Raw genomic sequence first — 24,845 nt, 5'->3', positions numbered from 1 at the left:
CAGTCGGGCTCTCACCAGCTGGGAAGAACGCCCCCTCCCCCCCCATTCCCGGCAGCCCTGTCCGCCCCGCCCCCGTCGCAGCTGCTACATCGGTCCCCACCCCTCCCGGCCCTTTCTGCACTGTCATCTCCTGCCCCGCGGAGCCTCGACCCGAAAGTGGGGCCGCCCGAAACGGGCCGAACCGCAAGCCCCACTCCACCCAGCAGAGGAGGCAAGGAAAACAGATTGGGCAGACTTGGAGCCTCACCACCCGCAGCGTCCCTCGCAGGTCTGTGGGCCCCGCCCTTCCGCAGGACTCCAGCTCTGGGACTGGGTGGAGGGGAGGTCAGGGTACCCTTACGGTCGCGCATGCGCAACGGCTCTTGCAGTGCCCACGACCCTCAGAGCTCCGCTGCGACTGAGCCCTCATCGCGAGCTGGGGATGGGGGTCCGACCCAGCTCCATGCTTCGCTACCTGGCGCTCTGGGAAGCATCTGGGCATGTCCCTTGAAGAAGTGGCGGCGACATAACTTCGGTGTTCACCTTAGAGCTGTGAGAGTTTCAAAGGGAGGGTCCAGAACAGCCAGGGTCTCTGATTCCAAGGTAGGACAAAAGGCAGGGCTTGGTTCATCAGGAGGAGGGACAAGAAGGGGCCAGTCCAGTCTACAGCCTTCCTCTCTGTGTCTGGCCAGAGTAAATGCTGGCCCCCTCTGCATTCTGTGCCCTGCAAAGGGGGACAGTCTTCGGAAGCCTCAGTTCAGAGGGTTCTGGGTACACAGTGCAGTAATGTCAGTTAATGTAGTGAGGCATATGCTGGTCATTGGGGTGCACCGAAGAAACAATCTATCTGCCTTTGAACACTCTGGACGAGAGAACATTTGAGTGTTGGAAGTTGGATCCACGGAGTGGAGGGAGGGGAATGGTATTTCAGGCCTAGGGAACAGCATCAACAAAGACTCAAAAATACCAGGAACATAGTGAGTTTCCCCAGGACTGAGTGATGGAGAGAAGTGGAGAAGAGCCTAGCTGTCCTGGTTGGTGAGTGGGAGCTAGAATAACCAGACCAGATAGCTAGGATGGGCAGTAAGGGCAGGAGTAGGTGGTTAAGCCTAACATTCTGCTAGACAGGAGACCTTGGTATAGTTCAGGTTGAAGCAAGTCAGATTCCAATTCTACTTTGCCTCTCAGAGCCTGTCTCCTTACCTGTAACACTGGAACAATAAATCCTACCGCAGAGAGTCGTCAAAGTCACTATGCTGAGGGGTGGTAGAATTAGAATGAGAAGTACTCAGAGGGACTGTTACAGGAGATGAAGTGGCAATGGTGGGATTGACAGGCAGGAGCTGATGGAAACACTGAGATACATTTGTCACAGATGGGACATGAAGGGAGATGGAGGGTCAAGGGTAGTTCTGGTCTGTGCTTAGGGTCTGGGGGATACACTGACACTTTGATAAGAGGGGATGGAGAGGTAGCTGCAATGTGAAGTGACCAAAGGAGCCACATCTTGACACTAGGGGTGCTGAAAGAGACCTGGGAGGCAAAATGGGGACTAAGACCTTATGGGGGGCTGGGGTCATAGCTCAGAGGTAGAGAGCTTGCCTAGCATGTGTGAGGCACTAAGTTTGATTCTCAGCACCACATATAAATAAATCAATATCCATTGACATTACTATAATGTCATTATAATTATATTACAATTATATTTTTATATAAATAAAATTTTAAAAAGATCCTATAGGACAGGAAAGGCAGTAGAAGAAGAACACTAGATGGAGGTGAACTTAGACCACAGCCGGGGTGTTCACTGGGGCCCTGGAAGAGAGGTCAGGGATGGCGGACCCCGGTGTCTGCTACTTCTCTCCCCCTCTGTGTAGCCCGGACCATGGGCAACGCGCAGGAACGGCCTTCGGAGACCATTGACCGTGAGCGGAAACGCCTGGTAGAGACGTTGCAGGCAGACTCGGGACTACTACTGGATGCGCTGGTGGCGCGGGGCGTGCTCACCGGACCAGAGTATGAGGCACTGGATGCACTGCCTGATGCAGAGCGCAGGGTGCGCCGCCTGCTGCTGCTGGTGCAGAGCAAGGGCGAGGCCGCCTGCCAGGAGCTGCTGCGTTGTGCCCAGCATACTGTGCGTGCGCCAGACCCGACCTGGGACTGGCAACACGTGGGCCCTGGTGAGAACTCGTACACCAGGGGCGTGGCTTGGGAGCCAAGCAAAGGCTAACGGAGGGTGGAGCCGTGGTATCCCCCAAAAGTAGGTGTGTACTGAGGAATGCAGAAGGGTAAATTGAGCCTGAAAGACCCTCCCAACTTCCGCCCCAGGCTACCGGGATCGCAGCTATGACCCTCCATGCCCAGGCCACTGGACACCTGAGGCACCCAGTTCGGGGACCCTGTGTCCTGGGCTGCCCAGAGCTTCAGATCACCATGAGGCCGAGGGTCCTGAGGGCTCAGAAGCAGTGCAATCCAGGACTCCAGAGCAGGAAGCTGAGGCCTCTGAAGGGGCTGAGCCAGAGCCAGAGCCAGAACCAGAACCCCAAATGGATCCAGAACCAGAGCCGGAGGCAGATCCTGAACCAGAACTGGAACCAGAGCCTGAGCCTGAATTTCAGGAGGGGGATGAGTGCGAAGGTGTGAAGCCTGGAAAGCTCGGTTGTGGTTTGGCAGATGACATGACTCAGGAAGCTGACCGCTGTTTCTTTTCTAGATTCCTGAAGGCCAGAATGCTGACCTGCTGTTTTCTGCCCAAGCCCAAGTGGGATAGGACCTGGGATCATGCTGGAGCTGGATCCAGTGCCACCAAAGCTCCATCATGTCTAACTGGAAGTGAATAAACTCCAGCCAACCTAGGCTTTCTCCACAATTATAGCTGTTTGCCCAGGAACTGAGGGTGGGTTATGTCTCTGTGAACCTGAGCAGTCTGGTGCCTCCAGCACACCCCAACATCTAGTTCACCGTCCCATTCCATACACAACAGCCCAAGCTGCATCCTAGAGACCACAGACATAGGCCCCTAGGAGGATGGCCTGGCACCTGTTCTTTTCCCCTCACAAACCATTTGAGGGCCTTTTTAGACACTAGCCCCACTCAATGGAAGCACCTGGGCTTGGGGCAGAGAGCAAGGGAAGGGGGACATCTGACTACATAGAGAGGGTTCAGAGCTCAAAGTCTTGGGAATTGAGATAGAGGGGAACTAGAAGGACCTTAAATAGACAGAGGCCACACACATCATTTTTAATTGCTGTTTTAATTGTCTAGCTTCCCTCTGAACTGGGAGTTCAGTGAGAATTCTAACCAGTAACTGGCACAAGGCGCTCTATGCATACGTGTTGACTAAATGAATAAGAAATCTCCAGCTGTGTATCCAGGTTTTACAGATGGGGAAACTAAGGCCCAGAGTAGGAATGGCACTAGGTCAACCTCACCGTCACTGAGTCTAAGCAACAACCAGCTCTGTACCTCTTCCATCCCAGGATGGGACAAAAAAACCTAAGGGGCCTGCCCTTTAGGCAAAAGGGTGGCTGCTCCCAGGTTATGCCAACTTCTGCCAAAGACCAGCCATCAGGGTGTGGGCAAAGACAGGAAGAGCAGAGGCCAGTGCAGGGGGTGGAAGCAGGGTCAGGTGAGCTGTTGGCCTCGATGCACAAGGCCTGAAGCCCAGCATGTATGTGTCTGTATGTATGTAATGAAAATGGGGTAGGAACAACTGACACCTTCCAGGTGTGTCCTGCCCCTCCACCATTACTTCCCAGCCCCAGGAATCAGAGCACAAAAGTATTGAATAAACACATGACCAGGGAAAGAGGCAAAATGCTGGAAAGCAAACCCCAGCCCAGCTGGGTCTGTACTACCAGGACCCCTGCCCTTTGAGCCTGTGTGAACACCAGGAACTCATGCTCAGGCAATCACCCCAGGAGAAGGGATCCCAACCCCCACCAGGACCCAGTAAGAGGTAGACAGCAGGAATGCTGAAGGAGCACCAAGGGGCAAGGTGGGGGAAGGGACAGACTGGAGTATCGGACACCCAAAGCATCTCATGCAAAAACAAGTTTCTACTCCCAAACCACCCTACATCCCCATTAACACTCAGCTCCCCTCCTGTCCCCAGGCCTCCCCTCTGCTCAACAATTTGCCTGACATGCTGCTGCTGGTCCACAGGAACCAGGAAAACTAGCAAGGGACAAAAACCTCTGATGCTACCGTCTGTCCTTACAGAATGCTCCTGGCCTCCCAATACCCCCAAAAAACACCCAGGCTGTGGAAGCACAGAGCAATCAGCTTCATGTTCTGGGGGTTGATCTGGAGGCTTCTGTCTAGGACTTCTGCTAACAGCCCTCAATCAACATCAGTCAGGCAACAGGCGGCCCAGCTCTGCTTCATCCAGGCGGTTGGTTGCCATGATGTGCTCCAGCTGCTGTCGGTATCGTTCCAAGTCCTGCATGAAGTGGGGCACTCGGGTATTATCCAGCACCCCATAGGGCCGCAGGTGGTCCACATCCTCATAGGAGACCTGCAGGGAGGAAGCTGAGCCTCAGGGCTCAGCAGTTGGTCCCAGATTTTAGGCAATTGGTCCCAGCTCTGCTGATGGCTCATGACCATGTACTCCCAGGACTCCTTCCTCCCCTCATCCCACCACACCCACAGTTCCATACCCATGTTACGTACCTCTAGGCCCAGTCCTGGGTCTCTGTTCTTTCTCTTAACACTTTCTTTCATCTATGCCCCCTGAGACCACTGCTGGCTCCAGCCTAGCCTATCCCCTATCTCCAGACATAGGTATCCAACCGCCTCCTGAACACCTTCCCCTGAATATCTCTAAGGCACCTCCTCACAGTCAACATGAAACTTCTAGGTGCCAGTGCAACTCTTGAGTCACCCAGGTCAGGTTCCAGGGAGGGTGCCTGGACTCTCACCCTCCCACTCAGGGTAGCCACTGAGATAAAGGAATTCCACTTTCCAAAGAGCTCTCCAACTTGGCCCTTCCTCTCTAAATATATGACCACTGCCTCTTAAGGCCCTCACCATCAATCTGTAGAGGGACAGGAAAGCCTCTTCCTCTTGCCAGTGTACTCCCTTCCCTAGGCTCTTTTCAGTCCGCCTCCCATATTTGCTTTCTAAAGCAAATATCTGCATCACACTTCTGCTTAAAGCCCCTTCAGCTCCCCACTGCTTCAAATGAGATCCACTTTTCTCTGCCTGGTATAAAGGCCCAGCACCAGGGACGTGGTCCTTGGCCATTTCTCCAGTCTCCTTCCTCAGGCCTCCCTAACCACTCCCTTAGCCTGGAATGCTCAGCCTCTTTGAAATGCTGCACCTACACACACCCTTATAGCTTACTTTTGATCGCCAGAAAGTCATTTCATTTCTGTTCAACCCCACCCACGCTTTTTGCACCAAAGAGGTCTGGCACTCAGACCTCAGTCGAGCAAGAATCAGAAGAGCACAGAATATTGCAGAAAGGGGAGGGCAGACCAGGGCCCCAGTCCCTCACCTTGCCCAGCGAGGTCAGTAGTGGGAAATCGATGGTTTGGCGGTGCCGCAGAATACGCACGATGCCGTCCAGATATACCTGGTCCTTACTGAAGCAGCCTGTGAGCGCAGGAGCCAGTGAGTCCTTGACCTGGAGCCCCAACCCTCGCCTCCGCCCAGGTCACTCCCCGGTGTCCTGCCCACCAGGCTTGGAGGTGTCTGTCTGGCCACGCTTGGCGCGCACGCAGTACTCCCAGCGAACGTCGGCGTCCTGCACATAGCGCGCCAGGTCCTGGAAGAGCTGGCGGAAGGACATGCGCGCGGCGCGATGGATGGTGTAGTAGAGCAGCGCCGCTCGCCACAAGAATGGCTGCTTGCGAAACAGCACACTGTGCAGGCTGGCCAGGCCCTCCTCCGTGGGATTGGCTGGCCGAAGCCCATACTGCAGCCGGCCCTCAGCGCTGTGCCATGGTTGCTGTGCATTGTTCACGCCCCGCAGGTAGTGAGTGCCTACGGAGAGGGCGAGGGGGAGGCGGCGCTGGGCGGGTGTCTGGAGAAGCCACCCTGCGAACCTCTAGCGGTGACTCTAGTAATTAATCTTCACGTCCCCAAACTCAGGCTTCCCCAACTCCAGACAAACACATACTTACCAAACCTCAAGCTGCGTGAAGACCCTCCAAAGAAGAACCTGCACCCAAGGACTCATACAGACTCAGACTCATGCATGACTACCCGCCCAACCCATCAACAGTATATTCTCTTATTCTCTCTCCCCCTCCCTACCCCAACTCATATTGTCCCTTCACACCCACGGGGCCCCGCTTTCTCCAGCTCTCCTAGAGAGAAGGAACACCCACCACCCAGCCCCAACATCTCGGGTGCCCATATTAATCACTGGATAGTTACACTGATGCCCCCAGCAAAACCTCTTGCCCAGGACAATAGGATTCTTGATGAGGAAGTACAGACAGAAAAGTGTCCCGTGCCCTTCTTTCCAGCCTGGCCTGCCCGCTCCAATATTGTACCCCTCAAGCTATTCTGTTTCTAGGAGCTGGCCTGCTACCCACTCTAGAGGGACTGCCTGTTGGCCGGGCTGGTAGGACGCTTAGGGTTCTACCTCTGGCCTGTTAGGGCCTCAGCAGCCTTACCCCCACTGTCAAAGGAAATCAGAGATGAATCGGAGAAAAAGATACCCCAAAGGAACAAGAGATGAGGGTGAGCTCGGAGAGTGGGTAGGTGTGTTCTGGCCTACCTCTGTGAGCAAGAGGGAAGAGGCAGCTGCTCAGGAAGGGCAAGGGCCTGTCCTCCTCCGGAGGGAAGGGGGAGAAACAAAGGAGGAGGTTACTGGGGTCCCTCACTATCCACTCCCCAGCTCTCAGCCCTCTCTCATCCCTGCCCCCTTACCTCCCTACCCATGACCCCCAGCCTGACCTATCTCATGGCGCAGCATGCCCTCCAACCAGTATTGGCGAGCTCCAGTCAGGTTGATGGCCAGTGTGGGTCGGCTGTTCTCCACCATCATCACTGCCTGAGACAGCAGGTCCTCACTCAGCTGCACCACAACCTGCAGGTGGCAGTGTATTGAGCTGTGACTACTAGCCTGGGGGTCACAGTGTGGTGGGCCCATCCATGCCAAGGGCGGCCAAGCTGAACACTGTTCAGAGCACTTACCCTTTACCACCTCTATTCAGAGCCACCTCCCACCTCCCTGGGGCAAGGGTAGGGATTTGTCTGAGATCATCTGCTGGCTAGGTGTGGAAATGGGCCTGGAACCACTTGCCAGACAGCCTGATTTGGGGCATGTTAGGGGCTATATAGGCAGGGCAAGCTCACCTCTCCCACGCAGCCCTCTTTCTGCATGTATTTGCGTACAATGGACCAAATCTGGCACTTAGTCAGAAGCTGGCCCCCGGTGGCGGCCTCAAAGTGTTCATAGGTGCCAAACTTCTCCAGGACAGCCTCGATGATGCCAACTGCCTGTACACAGGGCCGTAGGGCTGGTCAGGCCAGGCCCCTTGAGTGGTCAGGGCCAGGGTGAGGTGGGCAGGGTGGACTGACCTGATGGATGAACTGTCCAGAGGCCTCACAGTACTTCTCCAGCACAGTTGTGGGCATGGGCTCCTGGTACTCGAACTGTGGGTTGTAGGTGTAATGGGACTGGAAGAACTTATCCCTCTCTCGGTCCATGTTGGTTGGCCGCAGTGCCACCAACATACAGGGGCTCTTGTTGGTACCACTACCTGCATCCCTTCGAGTTTTAGCAATGTGAGGCAGGGAGGCTGCAGACCTCAGGGTGCCCCTACCTGCACCCCGTCCCTGTCCAGGTGGGGCCTGTCCCCGGGTGCCACGCCCTCGCCAGCCAGCACTGTTTACAGCGTAGGTGCTCTCACTCCGACGCATGTGGCCGCGGTGGCCCAAATGCAGTTTTGAGAAGGGCTGTCTCTCAGGCTGGGACTGTAGCCCTGAGGGGACTGCCAGAGACAGGGGCACGGCCAGAGACTGAGGCCAGGGGTACAGGGGTGGCCCATCTCGGTCTGGGCGCTTTAGACTATGGTGCAGGGACTGGGGACTGGCAGGCAGGCTGGGGGGTGCCTGCTCATACACCTGAGCCCCCGAGTCCAGCACCATTCTGTCCTGGAGTTCACATCCAGCCGGGTCTCTCCAACTTCCCACACTGTTGACCTCTGGGGACACAGAAGGATGTGGAAACCAGCATGAGTGGGTGTAGTCAGAGAAGCTATAGGCCCTATAGGTTCACACTGGCCTTGCTGGGCCCTTGTTGGGCCCAGGGTCTGCTGCCAACGGTCTAAGTAGCTGTCCCCGCACCCTCACCCCAGTGTCCATTCCCTCCTGCAAGCTTATGCAAGTAATATGGGCTGGGGTGAAGCAAGAGAGAGAATTTTATATACCCATTTAGATAGTGCTTACTTAACCCCCTCAGCCTGTGAGCAGAGGGCAAGGACTGAGTTCCTACTCATGATTCTAATCTCTGTGCTCAGTATTCACCCAGTTCCAGAGCAGAGGGGGTCTCAGGGGATGCCTTCTACTTACTGCATTTTCTCGGTACCACCCTCCCACATGGATTCACCTACACACTCCTTCCCATCTGGCCTCTGTCAATTTGAATACCTAAGTGCCTCTTATGCCAGTCTCTACCTGTAATGTCCTCTCTCTTCTCAGCCGTCTATTCATATCCAAATTAGAATCTACTTTTGGGAAGCAGAAGGAGATTTCAAATCCAAGCCAATCTCTGGCCTGTCCCCTATCTGATGCATCCCTATCTGATGCATCCCTGTCTGGTCACCCAAGTCCAATAGCAGGACACTAACCCCTGACTCTGTGCCAGGTCTCAGTCCAGTTCAGTCTCTCCCAAAGACTGACTAGAAGCTGTAGACTGTGAGCTCCCTTGCCTGCTCAGGGACTCATTCCAGCATTTCTCTCCTATATCATCAATCTCTTCCTCTCCACTGAACTCTTTCCATCAGCAAAGGCACATGTTGTTATTTATCCAACTCAAAAAACAAAGCAAAACCTTCATTGGAACCCACACTTCTCCGACCACGACACCACTGACTCTCCCTCCAGCTGCTCCTTGTTACAGCACAGCACACAGAGTTATCTATACCAAGTCTCCAATTCCTTCTTTTCTGTTCTTTAAAGTTTACTCCACTTAGGCACATGTCCCCCACTCTCCATCAAAATTGACCTGATCAAGGTCATCAACAATCCTCATATTGATCATCGGCACTTCACACAGTTAACCCCTTTACCTTGGAAATTTGCTGCCCATTTCACTTTCCAAAAACACTGGAACTTGGTTCTTTTCCCATCTGACTGGTAGTTCCTTCTTGGTCTTCCTTGCTGGTCATCCCTACCTCCCCAAAATCTTAACACTATAATGACCCAGGACTTGTCTATGGGAACTTCTCCCTTTTGCATTTATGCTCATTCTCTAGGTAATCTCATCCACGTTTATTTTTTTTTGTTTTGTTTTGTTTTGTTTTGCTTTGGTGCTGGGTATCAAACTCAGGGTTAAACATGCTCTGTACCACCAAACTATACCCCCAGCCCTCACTCTCAGCCCTCAGTCTGAGTCATTAGCTCAAATTTCTTGCATAAACTTTAGACAAGTGTTGCCAGTCTTCATACAACATCTTTGACTGTTTAACAGGCATCTCAGATTGAACATGTCCTTTGTCTAGAAAGCCCATCCAATATAATGACACTAATAGAAAGTGACTTTCCCATTTTCCTAAAATCTCTGAACAAATATCAAGATCTTAGAAAAGGCACCCTAGCCAGGTGCAGTGGTGCATGCCTGTGATCCCAGTCATACATGAGTTCAAGGCCAGCCTCAGTAACTTAATAAGATCCTGTCTCAAAATAAAAAATAAAAAGGGTTAGGGATGTGTATCAATGGTAAAGTACCCCTGGATTTAATCTCCAGTACTGGGGGAAAAAAATCACCTTAACGAACGTCTATAAATAGTAAACTTCCTCCCTCATCTCCACCACAATCTACCCCCAGCCAGGAATTGTTTTCTGTAGCACCATCACCATCTAAAGTGTACTGCAGTAAGCTTTATATTTTTATAATACATCTGACAGTTACCTGTTTTCGCCTTTCCAGCATTCACAGCTGTGTCCCCAGAATCTAATGCCTGACCCAGAGCGGTTGTTCAATGAATGAACTCAAAAGCCTTTCCCAGAACTAGAATAATTCCTAACCAGTACTTTGCTTCCCCATCTAGACCTGATCTCCTCACCCTCCTCCACCCTGTGCAAAACCCAGCTGCTTGAAGATTTCAGGTTCCAGGCTCCATTCCCCTAAACTAACTGAATACTTTCCTAGACTCCACACTGGTCTTAAGGCTGCTGCCTGGGCACTTTCCTTCCATCTTTCCCTTCTTTCATTAGACCTACCTCCTCGTAATTACCAGAGTATACCTGTTTCTTTCACGTTTCAGGTTCTTCCTCCAAGAATGCTCCCGCAATGTTTCCCTGGGACAAACTCTTAACCATTTGCAGGAATCGGTTTGGGCCTCACCTCCTCCGGGAAGCCTTCCCGGCGTCTACAGGGTCCCAGTGCTCGATGGCTTCTTTACCGCCCTAGGCCGTCACTGTTGGGGCCTACGCCCCTGCCCCCACTACCATCCCTTGAACTCCCGGGGGGTAGGGACCGGTCCGATTCACCCTCATGTTTCAAGCACCCAACACCAGAAGCAGAATGAATGGCTGGATTGGGGAGGAGCCCTTGACTACTGAAGGCGTGGTCTGGTTCCAGATGAGGGGTGTGGCCCGCGCCTCCCAAGGGAGGTTAACATTGAAAAGCCAATGGGAACCGAGAAATCCAGGAGGGGCGTGACTTGCAGCCAATAAGCAGTGAGGGGATGGCGCGAAGGGCGTGCCCAATGGAGGGCGGGGCCAGTAGACAATGGAGCGGAGGAGGATTCTCTAGTAGATCAAAAGGGTCGCATTGTGCGCCTAGTCTGGATCTTTGGGGTTTGGGTGGGGGGTTCGGTCCGCGTGCTGTGCCCCCACCTGTTTGTTCCTCTGCTTGCCGTCCGCGGTTCTAGCTCTGCAAGGCGGGTCGCCCGCCGCCCTGCCCACGGGAGCTGACGCCGATGACGCACGCTCTCGGGTGCGCGCACGCTCTCACGAAATTGGGCGGAACATGTCAATCTCTGTGGAGACGCGCTCCAAGCAGGGCTGAGACGGCTGAGTACAGCATCACACCATGCCCCTGGGCGGGGTGTAGTTGTCGACCCGTCCCCTTCAAGTCCCCTTCAAGAGTTTCCAGGCTTCGGCTGCTACTTGGGGACAGGAGTCAGGAAGGTGGAGGAGGTACTAGTCATTGCCTGGGGATGAATACGTGGGTGGAATCTGTGTACCGGACCGGAGCCCGAGTACTCTGGAACGCAGTCCACATAGAGGAAAATGTCTAGATAGGTTAGTCACTGCCCATCGGATCAGAGCATCACTGAAGCTGCAATGGACAGAGGTGGCTAGACATTCTGCTACTCTGGTACCCCCTCAAACCCAGCCCTGGTACTCCTGCCCCACTTCCAAATCCTTGTTTGGAGGATCCCTTTCCCACTGGTGTGTCCTATTCACTCAGATCCCCTTTAGGCTGTCCTGGGAAGGGGATGGGGATTGGGAATGGGTCCATGCCAGAACTGCAGCCAGGATACCTTAGGCGTGTCACTGTGCATGAACCCCCTAAATGTCACAGACATTTTTATTTCATCCTTCTCCTTCCCCAACACATAGAGATTCAGGCGTACGGGGCCCGTATTTTATTCTGCAGGCACAGGAGCGTCAAGAGCAGGGCCCTGAGGGGAGGCAGGAGGAGAGGGAGGGCGTAGGCGCCGGCACCAGGCTGAAGAGAGCGCGGTGGCCCATGAGGGGCGAAGGCGGCGGGCCGTCCTGCAGGGAGATGAGTGCGGCCTGACGCTGCTCTCGGGACACGTCCCCGCGCAGATCCAAAAGGGCAGAGACGTGGTCCTCGCTGTAGGGACACCAAGATGCATCGGCCCAGCACTTCCCTTCCCTGGTTCCTCCCCCTTCCCGCCCCCACTGTCCCCGCACCTCACGTCGGGAAATTGTTGCCTCAGGCCTGCCACTTCCAGGCCAAGCAGCGTGGGGTCGCGCAGATTCAGCAACTCCCTCAAGGCGAGCAGCACCGGCGAACAATGCGAGCTCTCCTCCAGACCCTGGGTACGTTGGGATTGAGTTTCTAGCCAGCCCTTGGCTCCCACCCAATCACTGAGACTTTTGCCCGTCGGCCTTCCCAAGGAGCTCACCAAACCGAGGAAAAGTTCCTTAAGCTGGGCGGCATCGTGCTGCAGACGCTCGGCAGCCTGGGTTCGTTCGTCTGCATCGCGGCACACTAGGCGACCTGACATCAGCGCTCGTAAGTATTGCAATACCACGGTGCGCTCTGCCTCTGCCAACAGCAACTGCAAGGTAGGTGATCAGAGGGTCTACATTGCCTCTCCCACGCGCAACTGCCCCTCCCCGGCCTTTCCACTCGACGCACTTCAACCGCGGGGCTCCGCACACGCCAGAAATCCCGGCAGAATCGTGACGTCTGATCGCACACACAGTCCAGCAACTCGGAGCTCGACAGCCACTGGCGCGAGGGCACAGATTCAAACAGGGGCTGGGAAGAGTGAGTGGAGCTGGAGTTGGCGATATGATCCCGATCTGGCAGTCCCTTCAGAGACTTCCATCTGTACACCTTCTATCTCCCATCCTTATTACGACGGGAAGGAAGTCTCACCTGAAGCTCCACCTGCAGTGCCTCCAATACCAGACGGCAGATCCTCCTCTGCAACTCGTCCAGCGCGGCTTCTATCGGAGCCAAGATCCCTGAAGCTGCTCCGTCGGGTTGCAGGATGGACACTGAGGAGCTGGACCAAAAGAAATCATGACTTCAGGACCAAGGCCAAGGCCTGATTTGGCCTCCGTTGTTCAGCCACTCCGACGCCACCTTGTGGCCGTAAGTGTGTGGTGGGGGGGTTCCTTGCCCCTCTGGAGGTCTCAGGTACCGATTTAGGCTAGGAGGGGTGCTCTCAGCAGCTACAAGGGGCACACAGCCCAGCGGGACCTGCCTCAAATTCACGATGACCTTGAGCAAGTCAGTTTTTGGGTTCCGCTTCCGCGTTTGTAAGGGAAGGGAGCTAATCCCAGTCAGAAAGGAGTACAACTCATCATTAATTTGTTTATTCTCCCTACCCCCATCACAGAGAACACAACACCCAAGAGTAAGGTAATTTTTCTTATTTCTGTCTACACCTGTAACCTCAGACATTACTGGGCACAGACTAGGGCCTTGATGAATATTTGCTAAAGGGATGAATAATGGCCCTATGTGCCAGGCACTGTGGTAGATATTACACATCTAATATCTGATGTGATTCTCAGACCATTCCATTATTACCCACAGAATACAAAAGAAAATCCATACTCAGAAATATTAGGTAACTTGGTAGTATAGCTAGTAATTAGCAAAACCAGGATTGGAACCCCTGAGCTATGTGGGCCCAAAGTTCTGAGTGGCCTAGTGTAGGCCTGGTCAGTACATAATAGAAATTCAGTAGCGGGTGGGTGAAGGTGGCTTTTCTTGGGAGTCTTCTAGTACCTCAGTGCTGATTGGTGGTTGAAGGCTGCCAGGAGGTAGGGCACATAGTGAGGGGCCATGGCTTCCCCTCTGAGGTGATCTCTGGAGAATCGGATCAGAGCATCACTGAAGCTGCAATGGACAGAGGTGGCTAGACTTTCTGCTACTCTGATGCCCCCCCCAAACCCAGCCCTAGTACTCCTGCCCCACTTCCAAATCCTTGTTTGAAAGATCCCTTTCCCACTGGAGTGTCCTATTCACTCAGATCCCCTTTGGGCTGTCCTGGGAGGGGGATGGGGATTGGGAATGGGTCCATGCTTGGCAGACCTCCTCAGGAATGTGCCCAGTTCTGACAGTGCCATGCCATGCACCCGCTGCTGTAGTGACTCGCTGACCAGGCTGGTCACACGAATGTTCTCAGTCAGGATCTATAGGTAAAGATGGGTAGCCATCAGCAAAGCCCTGACTCTGCCCTCCTGTTCTTTTCCTATGGGAGCTGCCCTCCTCCTGGCCTCTTCTCTCCCACCTGCAGTACAATAGCTGGCATTGGTGAGTGGTAGAAGCCAGATGGATCTGTGTTGGGCTCCTGCTCCCGGCCCCATTCAGCTATTTCCCCATCCAGTGCCTTCTGCAGCCACTGGGCCACACTTGCCTAGGAGAAAGAATGAGTGGCGGCAGGGTGGCAGGATGTAGCAGAGCACTGACCCTGCCAAAGACAGGAAGACACTGAACTCTACAGATAAAGGCCACAGCTGACTGGCAGAGTGTCTCTGCCCTAACTACTTACCTGGACTTTGGCCACAAATGTTGCCTCCAGTTGCTCAATGTTCTCCAACGTCAGAAGGGGCTCCAGCTGGGAAACATCAGCCTCAGGCCCCAATTCCAGGCTCCCCATCATTTCCTGCCTGGAGATGGGAGGCCCTGCGTCACGCTGAGCTCTCCCCCACCTCTAATCCTCCCACTTCTTGTCACCCCAAGGACACTGACCCCAAGTACACGTGCAGTGCCCAGTGCAACAAGGCGAAGGCATCAGCAGCTCCCAGCTCAGGCCCTGCAAGGAGTTGCTGCAGGCTGCGGCGTAGGCCATTGTGCAGGGTGTGGGCCCAGAGCTGCACCACTTTGTAGTGTGGTGGGCAGCAGGGTGCTACTAGTGCCTCAGCTGTGGCCAACTCAGCAGGCAGGGCTACTTGCAGAGCCTTCAGCCACCCTGCTAGGGCCCCTGGTTCAGGAAGCGTGGTTGTTGAAAAGTGGACTTGCTCCAGGCCTGTCTGTAGTGCACGCAGACAGCGTTGCCGCCAATCTCGGGGAGTCTGCCCCACAGGAGTTGTGCGCCCAGCCTCCACTTCTGCCACACGAAGAGCAGCCACCAGCAGGGCTGGATCTTCCCGTGCCAGCTGCCTGGCAGCCATTGCAGCTGTCTCTATAGCCTGGCTCAGTGACTCAGCCAGAAGGCCCAGGCCTTGAAAGACTGGCAACTCAAGGCCCCCAAGAGATGCCCATGTCTCCTCTTGCAGCTGCTCCAATTCCCGCAGGCTCACATATGCCTCCAAGAGTCGCTGGGTATCAATCAGGGTCTGTGTGCGGGCCATTGCAGCTGGCACTGATGAAGGAGAGGAGACAGATTTGGGTCTCAGCCTTCTCCCCTACGCAATGGGTACAGCAAGTAATACTGAGGCCCTGAGACTGGAGTGATATATAAAATGTTTAATAACCAGTACAGTAGAGTATTGAGCAATCTGAAAGGATCAAGGCAAAATCCTAGCAGCCTGCTGGGTCAGATGTAAATGTTTAAACTAACAAGAGGAAAGCCATTCACCTCCAAACATATACATCCCATTAGAGAATTATTTTAATGTGTTAGCATATATTAGCTCAGGCTAGCCACAGCACTTGACTGGATTATCCTCACTCAAACATCCCATTCTTGGAAAATCCAGAATGAGCTGATTTCACATGCTGCTTCATATGCCATTTGTTTTTGTTTTTGGAATTTTATTTAGTTTTGTGATGTTGGGGATTGAACCCAGGGCTGAGCACATGCTAGGCAAGTGCTTTACACCAAGCTACACTTCCAGCCTCTCATCTGCCATTTGAAGCCTGGCTTATTTTCTGGCAGGTCCCTAGTGCATCTCTCCATGCAATCCCACAACTTGTGCTCCAGTCCTTAATCAATGGTGGGTGACTGTTGAAAACTGACTCCCAGAGTCCTTGCACACTCACCTGCCTGCAGCCGGGGCAGCAACTGAGACAGGGCCTGCAGTTGCTTATGTTGGACAACCCGCTCCCGAAGGGGCTCTAGGCTCTGTGAGGCCTGGGCCATACTCTTGAGTAACCCATGGGCCTGGCTCAGGGCTTCACGGGTTCCCTGCACTGCCTCAAGGGCACGGGACAGATGCCACACACCAGTCTGCACACCTTCCAGGTATGACTGCACCACTGACTGTGAAGAGAGGACCCAGTGAGTCCTGGCTAGCCCTGAAGCCCCCTCCTTGTTCTGCTGTCCCCTGCCCCATGCCTACCTTGATGCGTGCTTCTAGGGAGCAGGTACGCTGCACCTCTCGACTACGGTACTGGCTCAGCCTGGTCAGCTGCTCTGGCCGGTAGAAGATGCCTGAGGCCCACTTGAGTGCTGCACCCCTAGCCAGTTGCTCTGCCCGCTCCTGCTCTGGCCACTCAGGCCCTGGGGAAGAAGAGCCTGGGCAACTACGTCAGGGAGGGGCCTGTGGCTGCCAAACCTGCTGTCCTTCTTGTTCCCCTGCTCATTCCCAGGACAATCCACTACTCATTGTCCTGTAGAGATCCAGGCAGACCTGACAGGGAGGACCAAACCCACATTCCCATACCCTCCCCCAACCCACCCACCAGGGCTCATACCACAGGGAAGTGCAGGCTTCATTTTGTCCTTGGCTGCTGACTCCATGGCAGGTCTGGAGGAGTAGGAAATGAAGTGGGAGTCTGGGCAAGGATCTGGGTTAGAGGAGGCAGAGTAGATGTTCCTGTGTCTCCTTTGGGTAGTTGCCTCTGTCTAGGCTCCTCTGAGGAGGAGGGAGGTTCTTGCCCAGCCCCCTCAGGAAATGAGAGGGAGGTGGTGTGATGGGGGAGGCATCTGGGAGGCCTTCGCTTGTTGGGTTGTTGGCTGGGTTGCGCCCCTGCCAATGCCAAGTGAGGCCTGTTTCCACCTTGCCTCTGAAAGACCCTGTTCTTGCTCTGCGATGGTCAGGAAAGTTTGGTACAAAACTTACCAGTCTTGACCAGATGTCCAGTTCTCCCTCCTCTGCAAACAGCCTTGACCTTGAGAATGACCCTCTAGCCAAAGCAGAACTGGTCACATTCTTCACAGGCCTGGGTGATTCCAGTCACTTTGGCACAAAACAGCAGAATTCCTCTCCCCAAGGAAGCCTCTCTCCCACTTCCCAGCCCAGAAGCCCCTCCCTCCCCAAGGCAGAAAGGAAGGAAGCTGAGTCTCTGGCACTTGACTCCCAACAGGAAAGAGCATCTGGACTGAGGTGGGGAGCACTGGGCGCCACTTCCCGAGGGGCGGGGCTGAAGGGTAGGGGTGTACTCCCTGTGATCATCAAGTCTTGACCAACCCTTTTACTGCTCAGAGCGAAGACATGAAGTAGACTCAGCCTCAACCTGCGGTGAAAGGTGAAGTGCGCCCTGGGAGGAGGCTGTGTACCTTGGTAGAGCAGAAGCCGCAGGTTGTAGTGAAGAGGGAGCATAGTGAGTGATGGCAAGACAGAGGTCTGCTGGCTGTGTTAATTCTAAGAGCAATAGGGAGCCATGGAAGGTACTACAGGATAGTAATAATTCAGTGGATATTTCGTGCACCACCCAAATCCACACTTCAGGGCTCTCATTCCCCAGTTGCCCATAGTGTAATCTGCTGATGTCTCACAGCTGCCAGAAGTGTAAAGCTCTTAATCAATACTAGGGCACACAATAAAAAATAAATAAATTTAAAAAAAAATACTAGGGTACAAAGACTGGAGACCAGAACTAGGGACATAACTCAGTGGTCAAGTGCTAGCCTAGTACAAATGAGGCCTTGTGTTCGATCTCTAGAACTGCAACAACGACAAAAGACTGGAACACCTCAGAAGGGCCACCCTAATTTAGAGCTAGTGGGCTGTGCATCTTTAAACTTTAAGTGCTTACTGAATATAAAGGATTTTACTTTTTTATTTAAGCAAAATAATAATAATTATTATTGCATTGCCCAATTCTGCTTGTCTTACTTCCTTACAAATGTGGATCCCCAATAGACTTGCTGCCAGCAAATCCTTGTTTCAAAGTCTGTTTCCCAGAAAACTTGACCTAAAATAACAATAAGCAATAACCATGTTAAAAATAACAAAAAATCAGGTTCCGTGGAGCTCTCCTGTAATCCCAGTTAATCCAGCTGAGGCAGGAGGATCACAAGTTCTGTCTGAAAACTAAAAAAAATATATGGGGCTGGGGTTGTGACTCAGTGGTAGAGTAGTGCCTAGCATGTGTGAGGCACTGGGTTCTATCCTCAGCACCACATAAAAACAAAGGTACTGTGTCAATCTACAACTAAAAATTTTTTAAAAAATAAAATAATATAAAAAATTAAAAAATAAAAAGGGTCAAGGCTACAGCTCGGTGGTAAAATGCCCCTGGGTTCAACCTCCAGTACCACAAACAAACAAAACATACCAGCAAAAACATAATTATTGTATCATGCCAGGAAGTGCTCTAAGGGCTTACTTATACTCACACATAGGTAAACCGCTTTATATTGGCTGGGAAGTGGTTATAAAAGAGTTCCACAGCCTCTGAGCACTGTAGTGTGGAGAGCAAAGAAGACTCTGGGAGTAAGGAAAGAGGGCAGGGATGAAGAGAAGTGGGCAAGCTGGATGTAGTTAGTGCTTGCTGCTTGGCAAGAAGTGAGGGGCAGAAAGCGGGTGGGTGACCCCGAGTCAGTGGGGCAGCCTTTTCCAACAGGCTTAGGGGAGCAGGTTGGGCTTATCAGGCAGTGTAGTCTCTCCTGAGAGGGTTGGGCAGATGGTTTGGGGGCAGGTTGGCAAGGAAGAGTCCGATGGCTCCCTATTCTCTCCTGTTGGGGCTGCTCACTGACTTCCTCCATACCCCTCTCCCATCTGTCGGTATTCCCACTTGTCAGGGCTTGTTTTCGTCTAATTCGGCAGTTGAATATTTAGGCATGTTCCCCGAAGTTTTACGTCCCTGCCTGCAGACAGAAATTGCGCCAGTTCCCTGGGAGGGCACTGGGCGGAAGCGGAAGCAGCGACGGTGGCTCCGGCGGCAAGGAACGGAAGCGGAAGTGGCGGCGGCGCCGGCCTGGCCTGCCTGGCTGAGGGGAGGCGGCGGGCGGGCGCGATGGCGGAGGCCGGGCCACAGGCGCCGCCGCCCCCGGGCACTCCAAGCCGGCATGAGAAGAGCCTGGGACTTCTCACCACCAAGTTCGTGTCACTTCTGCAGGAGGCCAAGGACGGCGTGCTTGACCTCAAGCTGGTGCGGCCCGGGCTTAGGGGCAACTGGGGGAGCTTGATGGTGGGCCAGGCCTGGGCCGGTAGCGGAAAGCCTCGGGCGTACCCGTTGAGTCCTCTGAGAGTTGGCCGCCATCCGTGTGCCTTCTCACAGGAGAAAGGTCGCGGGCTGTTTCATTCATTCGGCCGAGGCCACTGAGCGTCACCTGTGTGCCAGGCTCCAGGCTGCAGGTGCTAGTCCTCGTGGCCCTCCCTAGCAGATGAGGGGTAAAGAGCATGAAAACATCAGTTCAGAGCTGTGCCAGGTCTCCCCACCCCAGGGTCCCAAGCTGCTGTAATGCCTGGAGGCACTACAGCTGGTTGGAACCAGGCTACACCCTTCCCAGACCATCCCAAACCAAATCTCAAGGTAGCTGGGGTGCACCTGAGAGTAGGGCTGAGCACTCTCCACTCTTTTCTGTCTGCCAGGCAGCTGACACCTTAGCTGTGCGCCAGAAGCGGCGAATTTACGACATTACCAACGTGTTAGAAGGTATTGGGCTGATCGAGAAAAAATCCAAGAACAGCATCCAGTGGAAGTGAGTGGGGCTATCTGGGAAAGCAGTGTGGTCTCTTACCCAGAAGTGTCAGGGACATGGGGTGGAGGGTGCAGGGAAGAGCAGGGGCTGTGGAACTTGGAGTTTCTGGCAGTTCCTCTCAGTCTCATTCCCCCCCAGGGGTGTGGGGCCTGGCTGCAATACTCGGGAGATTGCTGACAAGCTGATTGAACTGAAGGCAGAAATCGAGGAGCTGCAGCAGCGGGAGCAAGAACTTGACCAGCACAAGGTGTGGGTGCAGCAGAGCATCCGGAACGTCACAGAGGACGTGCAGAACAGCTGATATCCTCCTGGCGGTCCCTGCTCTGGGGGAGTGGGCATAGGGCCCCTGGTTCATCTGGGTTTGTTCCTTGGTGCCCTGGACCCTGTCCCTTCTGGGAGGATGGAGCCCCTAAGCTTCAGGCTCCTTTCTCAGAGCCCGTCCCCTCCCCTTCCATTCCTAGCCTATGATCCCTCCCCACATGAACCCAGGCCCCAGAACTTCCTCTGAGGATGTGTGTGTGTCAGACCTTTGCTAAAGCATCGGGTCTCCTCTGTGGTCTGCCATCTAACGTTGTAGACAGGGCATCAGCCGTTCTCCTTAACCCTCACACCTTGGCCTACGTGACTCATGAGGACATCTGCAGATGCTTTGCTGGTGAGCAGAGCCTGGGTAGGAGGAACTGGGGGTGGGGCTAGACCGAACCACAGCCCTGAGTATCAGACTCAGTTCCCAAGGATAGTTCCATTTCTTAAGATGGACCCTGTGGCCTACCCAACCAGGCAGTGTAAGTCCTCAGTTTGAAGATCATTGGGACTCTGTTAGGCCTGCTATATGGAACGAATGCAAGAATTCTGGGGTGGGTCTTCTGGGTTTGACTTCTTGGGCATGATAGTGGTGCAAGGGAGAGTGTGTATGTGTTTATGAGCTTACTTCCATATGCACAGGACAGTGGTGCCCACTTCCAACTTGTAGTTAATTCAGTTGCACTGTGGATACAGGAGCTATTACCCTGTATCCATTTGTATTCCCTCAGATTGGTTCTGGGAAAGGGACATTTGCCTTGGCCAAAATACATATTTCTCGGGAATGGCATCGTCAGTTGAGGAGTGAGATGCCCATGGCCAGTGATCTTTCACTCCATAAATGTGTTTGAATCCATATTTCCTGGTTACTGAGCCTAGACTATTGGAGAGAGAAGCACTTTAGAGCTCTGCCCAGTCACTGTGGGTATGGTGGAGGTCTGTTGTCTAGCTCTTTAGAGACTGTGATCTCCTACCTTGCTCCAAGGAGCAGGCACATCCATTCTCAGCTCAGATTGAACCCATTAGCCCTGACCCATTCTCCTTGTTGTTTTAGGAGACACCCTCCTGGCCATTCGTGCCCCATCAGGCACCAGCCTAGAGGTGCCCATCCCAGAGGTGGGTACTCAGCTCAGGCAGGCAGTGTCAACTGAGGGCGGGTGCTGGCTGTGGAGTCTGATAAGTCAAGGGTGGGGTAGGTAGGGGGAGGCCTGGGGTTGGGGTTATCTAGGAGGATGGGCAGCCTGGATGTGAGGACACTATGGCCCTGACCCAGGGTCATGCAGGAGCCATGTCTGCTTGTAATTCTACCTGTCCCTACCACCTACTTGTAGGGTCTCAATGGGCAGAAGAAGTACCAGATTCACCTGAAGAGTATGAGTGGCCCCATTGAGGTACTGCTTGTGAATAAGGAGGCATTGAGTTCGCCACCTGTGGCTGTGCCTGTGCCACCACCTGAGGATCTGCTTCAGAGCCCACCTGCTATTCCTACCCCTCCACCTCTGCCCAAGCCTACCTTAGCTCAGCCCCAGGAGGCTTCACGTCCAAGTAGTCCCCAGCTTACCACCCCCATCCATGTTCCTGGCAGCACAGAAGTCCCAGGGGTAACGGGTCCAGCAGCTGAAATCACAGGTGAGGCCTAATGGGCAGCTGGTGATGGGGTTATCTTCTGGGACCTGAGAAGCAATACCTCTATTGTGGAGTGCTTAGAATTGGATTAGACTGTCAGGGTTGGTCTTCCCCTGGTCCCCACCTAGCCTCCTAGTGCTATGACAGTGTGAATGAGCTTTTTTAAACAGGGAAGCTCTGACAGTGTAAAGGGCCAGTAGTGATTTCCCCTACATCTGCCAGTGTCTCACCTACTTTGGCAACTCTCTTGGACCCATGTTGTCCAGGAGTCTTCCTCCTTATAACCTTGTGCCTCTGTCTCCTTTAGTGACTTGTTTCCAGGTTAACTCTTCTGGAATGCCTAATTCTTGGGTCTGGGAACCAGAACTGTGGTCTTCCTGGCCATGGATTCTACCCCAGCCAGTTTCAATGAGCCACTTTCTACACGCGTGTGACTGGGTTTGGGAAATGTTGTTTCAGTGAACAACAGTGGTTCTGGAACTGAGAGCAAGGACAACGGTGAGCTCAGCTCACTCCCACTAGGCCCAACAGCACTGGACACCCGGCCACTGCAGTCTTCTGCCCTGCTGGACAGCAGTAGCAGCAGCAGCAGCACTAGCAGTTCATCTGGACCCAATCCTTCTACCTCCTTTGACCCCATCAAGGTGGAACCGACAGGTGGTGAGTACCTGTCCCTTCCACACCCACCCCATCCCAGGGACAGCAGGGAGTCTAAACTTCAGCCTAGTACAGGTTGGATGCAGAATTGGGATATAGAGCAGAGCTCTCTGCCGAGAGCAGGGTATCTGGCCTCTAGGTCAGTGCTGGTGCCCTTTTGCCTTCCTCCTGGGCTAACATGGAACTCCCTGGCCTTCTCTTAAGCCCTGCCTGTCACCTCTAATAAGAGTACCACTGAGTCTCTCATCCCACTGATTGACACTTGGTCCTTTATGTCACCATCTCACCTTCCCTGTCTCATCTCTATCTGGACCTCTTTAAAAAGTAATCCCTAATCCCCTCCTTGTCTTAATCTCTTGATTATCCTCAGTTGGTAGCCGGCAGGGTCCCCTGTCCCAGCTGTAAAGCAGTGCTACTCTTGATGTGGTCCCGAACCTAGCAGGTTCCTATAAGGCTTGACTCTGGTGTTCCCTCTTAGTTCCTTCTGATGTTTTCCCTCTGGCTTTAATGATGCCAGTTCTTGGATCTCCTCTGGCTTCCTCTCTTTGTATCCCAGGCGCTTCCTTAAACATCATTGCTTCCTGGGGCTCTGTTCCATTTCACACTGTGGAAGGTCTCAGCTGTGGGTAGATAGATGACTGTCTTGCCTCCTCCTAGTGTACAACTTTTGCCTGACCTCCACTCCTCTGTGTATACTTGCCATCTTCTTTGTCTCCTGTGAATGCCTCATTTCCATGTGCCCTCACTTTAACTCATTTTCCTTCTGAAATTTGCTTTTCTACCTCCATGGGCACTGTACCACTGACCCTAGTCACCCAGGCTGACTTGTCCCTTGAGTGTCACTCCAATTTTTTCTCCCTCTACTGCCTACCCCACATTGGCTAAGTGAGGTCTATCTGAGACATCTGTTCCCATCCCTTTTGCATTCTCAGCACTCAGGATGACTTCTAGCCACCTTAATTCCAAATTTGTCAGCATCCTTCTCTTTACCTTTACTAACAAAATGATCTTCCTGAAATCTAAACCTGACTTTGGCATTGCTCTTTTTATAAACGTACCTTCCTGGTTAGGAATATACCTGAGTGGTAGCATACAGGAGGCCCTGTTCAATCCCCAGAAAAAAAAGTATCTTCAATGATTCCCTAAGGCCTGATGGAAAAAAATCCAAATTCCTAAGCCTGGCTTATGGCATCCTTTGTGGTCCTCTCCAGCTTTATTTTCTTCTTGTATGTGTCTTTCCCATATGTAGTGGAGGTCATCACCCTGTGGCACTGTCCTCTGTCAAAACATCTACTTCTACCTCCTCCAGGTGACCCCACCCAGGGTGTGGCCTCTGAGGCCAGCATAGAGCAGGTGCTCAGAGGGATGGGAGTGAATGGATGGGGCATCCTTCACCAGACAGGGTATGCACACTGAACCCAGAAAGGGACAAAAGTCTGTTACCCTCTTCAGAGCCTCTGAATTAGAAAGGCTATACCAGTCATCTGCAGTGGGTCTGGTACCCTGGGCTCAGTGCTGAGAATCAGGTTTAGCAGAAGAGACTAGCAAATAATGCCAGTTTGGCCTGGGATGGAACATATATATTCTTAGCTGTGTGAGCCCTGGGTGGGTGGTGATGAGTCTGAGGAACATGGGGCCTCTAGTGTGACCTGTCTGGATCTCTGCCTTGAGCACAGCTTTTTTTATTTTTATTTTTCAGCACCAGTGATTGAACCCAGGATGCTTAACCACTGAACCACATCCCCTGCCCTTTTTTTTTTTTTTTTTGGTTATATATTTTATTTAGAGATAGGGTCTCCCTGATTGCTTAGGGTCTTGCTAAGTTGCTGAGGTTGGCTTTGAACTTTCCATCCTCCTGCCTCAGCCTCCCGAGCCACTGGGATTACAGGTATGCACCACCACTCCCAGCTCAAGCATGGCTTTCTTGTCTTTCAGTTTTGGAACTCCCCAAAGAGCTGTCAGAAATCTTCGACCCCACACGAGGTAGGCTACATTCCTTCTGGGGATGGGGATAAGGAATGTGACTCATTGCATTCTACAACTGTTGTTTTGCCCTTCTGAGGACCTTTTGGTTGTGGTTGGTACTTGCAGGGGGAAAGGGTAAATCTCCTGATGGAGGTTTGGGGGTCTGTTTCACGGGCTTTGATGGTTGGAGAAGTGGGAGCCAGAATGTAACTGGGGTCTCTCCATTTTCAGAGTGTATGAGCTCAGAGCTGCTGGAGGAGCTGATGTCCTCAGAAGGTGGGTGGCATGGAAAGGTGGGGCTTCAGAAAGTAGATGGCTGTGGGCAGGAGTTTGGGTGGCTGTTGGGTGGGGCTTTGGCACAGGGCCTCAGCCTAGTGCTCTCTGCAGTGTTTGCCCCCCTACTCCGTCTCTCTCCACCCCCTGGAGACCACGATTACATCTACAACCTGGACGAGAGTGAAGGTGTCTGTGATCTCTTTGACGTGCCTGTTCTCAACCTCTGACTGACAGGGACATATGCCGAATGGCCGGGACCCAGACTGTCTGAGTTGGGGGCTGCCTGGGGACCTTCCCCCACCCTGCCCCTACAAGGCTTGAGAGCCACAGACTCCTGGCTTCTCCAGCCTTCCCCTACTGCAGTTCTGGCCACATTTCCCTCTCCTGCACTGG

The 24,845-nt window shown here is 53.3% G+C and overlaps 4 protein-coding genes across 9 annotated transcripts; 2 read left to right on the top strand and 2 right to left on the bottom strand.

Annotated features, from left to right (window-relative positions):
- Positions 1-116: 116 nt before the first annotated feature.
- On the top strand, positions 117-2,848 carry NOL3 (nucleolar protein 3). The gene is made up of 4 exons (XM_079119797.1): positions 117-268; positions 1,857-2,159; positions 2,308-2,616; positions 2,693-2,848. The coding sequence occupies exons 2-4, from the start codon at positions 1,865-1,867 to the stop codon at positions 2,698-2,700; spliced, it is 612 nt and encodes a 203-aa protein (XP_078975923.1). The 5' UTR covers positions 117-268; positions 1,857-1,864; the 3' UTR covers positions 2,701-2,848.
- A 342-nt stretch (positions 2,849-3,190) lies between these two features.
- Positions 3,191-11,148, bottom strand: MATCAP1 (microtubule associated tyrosine carboxypeptidase 1). 3 transcript variants are annotated; one of them, XM_079119778.1, is made up of 7 exons: positions 10,996-11,148; positions 7,513-8,138; positions 7,288-7,431; positions 6,886-7,018; positions 5,659-5,964; positions 5,477-5,574; positions 3,191-4,495 (listed from the first exon to the last, which is right to left on the bottom strand). In XM_079119778.1, exons 2-7 carry the CDS (start codon positions 8,080-8,082, stop codon positions 4,331-4,333), a joined length of 1,416 nt encoding a protein of 471 aa, XP_078975904.1. In that variant the 5' UTR covers positions 8,083-8,138; positions 10,996-11,148; the 3' UTR covers positions 3,191-4,330. The 3 variants fall into 3 exon arrangements, with proteins under 3 accessions (XP_078975904.1, XP_078975903.1, XP_078975902.1); XM_079119777.1 differs by lacking the exon at positions 10,996-11,148 and adding an exon at positions 10,502-10,973; XM_079119776.1 differs by lacking the exon at positions 10,996-11,148 and adding an exon at positions 9,225-10,485.
- Positions 11,149-11,629: 481 nt separating this feature from the next.
- On the bottom strand, positions 11,630-17,493 carry EXOC3L1 (exocyst complex component 3 like 1). 3 transcript variants are annotated; one of them, XM_079119764.1, is made up of 14 exons: positions 16,819-17,492; positions 16,451-16,503; positions 16,096-16,271; positions 15,797-16,016; positions 14,564-15,176; positions 14,364-14,481; positions 14,103-14,228; positions 13,904-14,004; positions 13,598-13,678; positions 12,737-12,866; positions 12,494-12,616; positions 12,258-12,413; positions 12,043-12,167; positions 11,630-11,962 (listed from the first exon to the last, which is right to left on the bottom strand). In XM_079119764.1, exons 2-14 carry the CDS (start codon positions 16,494-16,496, stop codon positions 11,773-11,775), a joined length of 2,205 nt encoding a protein of 734 aa, XP_078975890.1. In that variant the 5' UTR covers positions 16,497-16,503; positions 16,819-17,492; the 3' UTR covers positions 11,630-11,772. The 3 variants fall into 3 exon arrangements, 2 of the variants coding, with proteins under 2 accessions (XP_078975890.1, XP_078975889.1); XM_079119763.1 differs by having other exon boundaries at positions 13,598-13,708; positions 16,819-17,491; XR_013760576.1 differs by lacking the exon at positions 11,630-11,962 and having other exon boundaries at positions 12,258-12,400; positions 13,598-13,708; positions 16,819-17,493.
- A 760-nt stretch (positions 17,494-18,253) lies between these two features.
- On the top strand, positions 18,254-24,845 carry E2F4 (E2F transcription factor 4). 2 transcript variants are annotated; one of them, XM_079119779.1, is made up of 10 exons: positions 18,891-19,072; positions 19,516-19,625; positions 19,764-19,925; positions 20,237-20,280; positions 20,983-21,044; positions 21,260-21,557; positions 22,014-22,214; positions 24,147-24,194; positions 24,408-24,452; positions 24,564-24,845. In XM_079119779.1, the coding sequence occupies exons 1-10, from the start codon at positions 18,938-18,940 to the stop codon at positions 24,677-24,679; spliced, it is 1,221 nt and encodes a 406-aa protein (XP_078975905.1). In that variant the 5' UTR covers positions 18,891-18,937; the 3' UTR covers positions 24,680-24,845. The 2 variants fall into 2 exon arrangements, with proteins under 2 accessions (XP_078975906.1, XP_078975905.1); XM_079119780.1 differs by having other exon boundaries at positions 18,254-19,072; positions 24,408-24,845.

This window comes from Sciurus vulgaris (assembly GCF_902686455.1).
Source record: "Sciurus vulgaris genome assembly, chromosome: 17".
Lineage (NCBI taxonomy): Eukaryota > Metazoa > Chordata > Mammalia > Rodentia > Sciuridae > Sciurus > Sciurus vulgaris.
The sequence above is the reverse complement of the archived record's forward strand: the minus strand, read 5'-3'. Positions and strand labels throughout refer to the sequence as shown.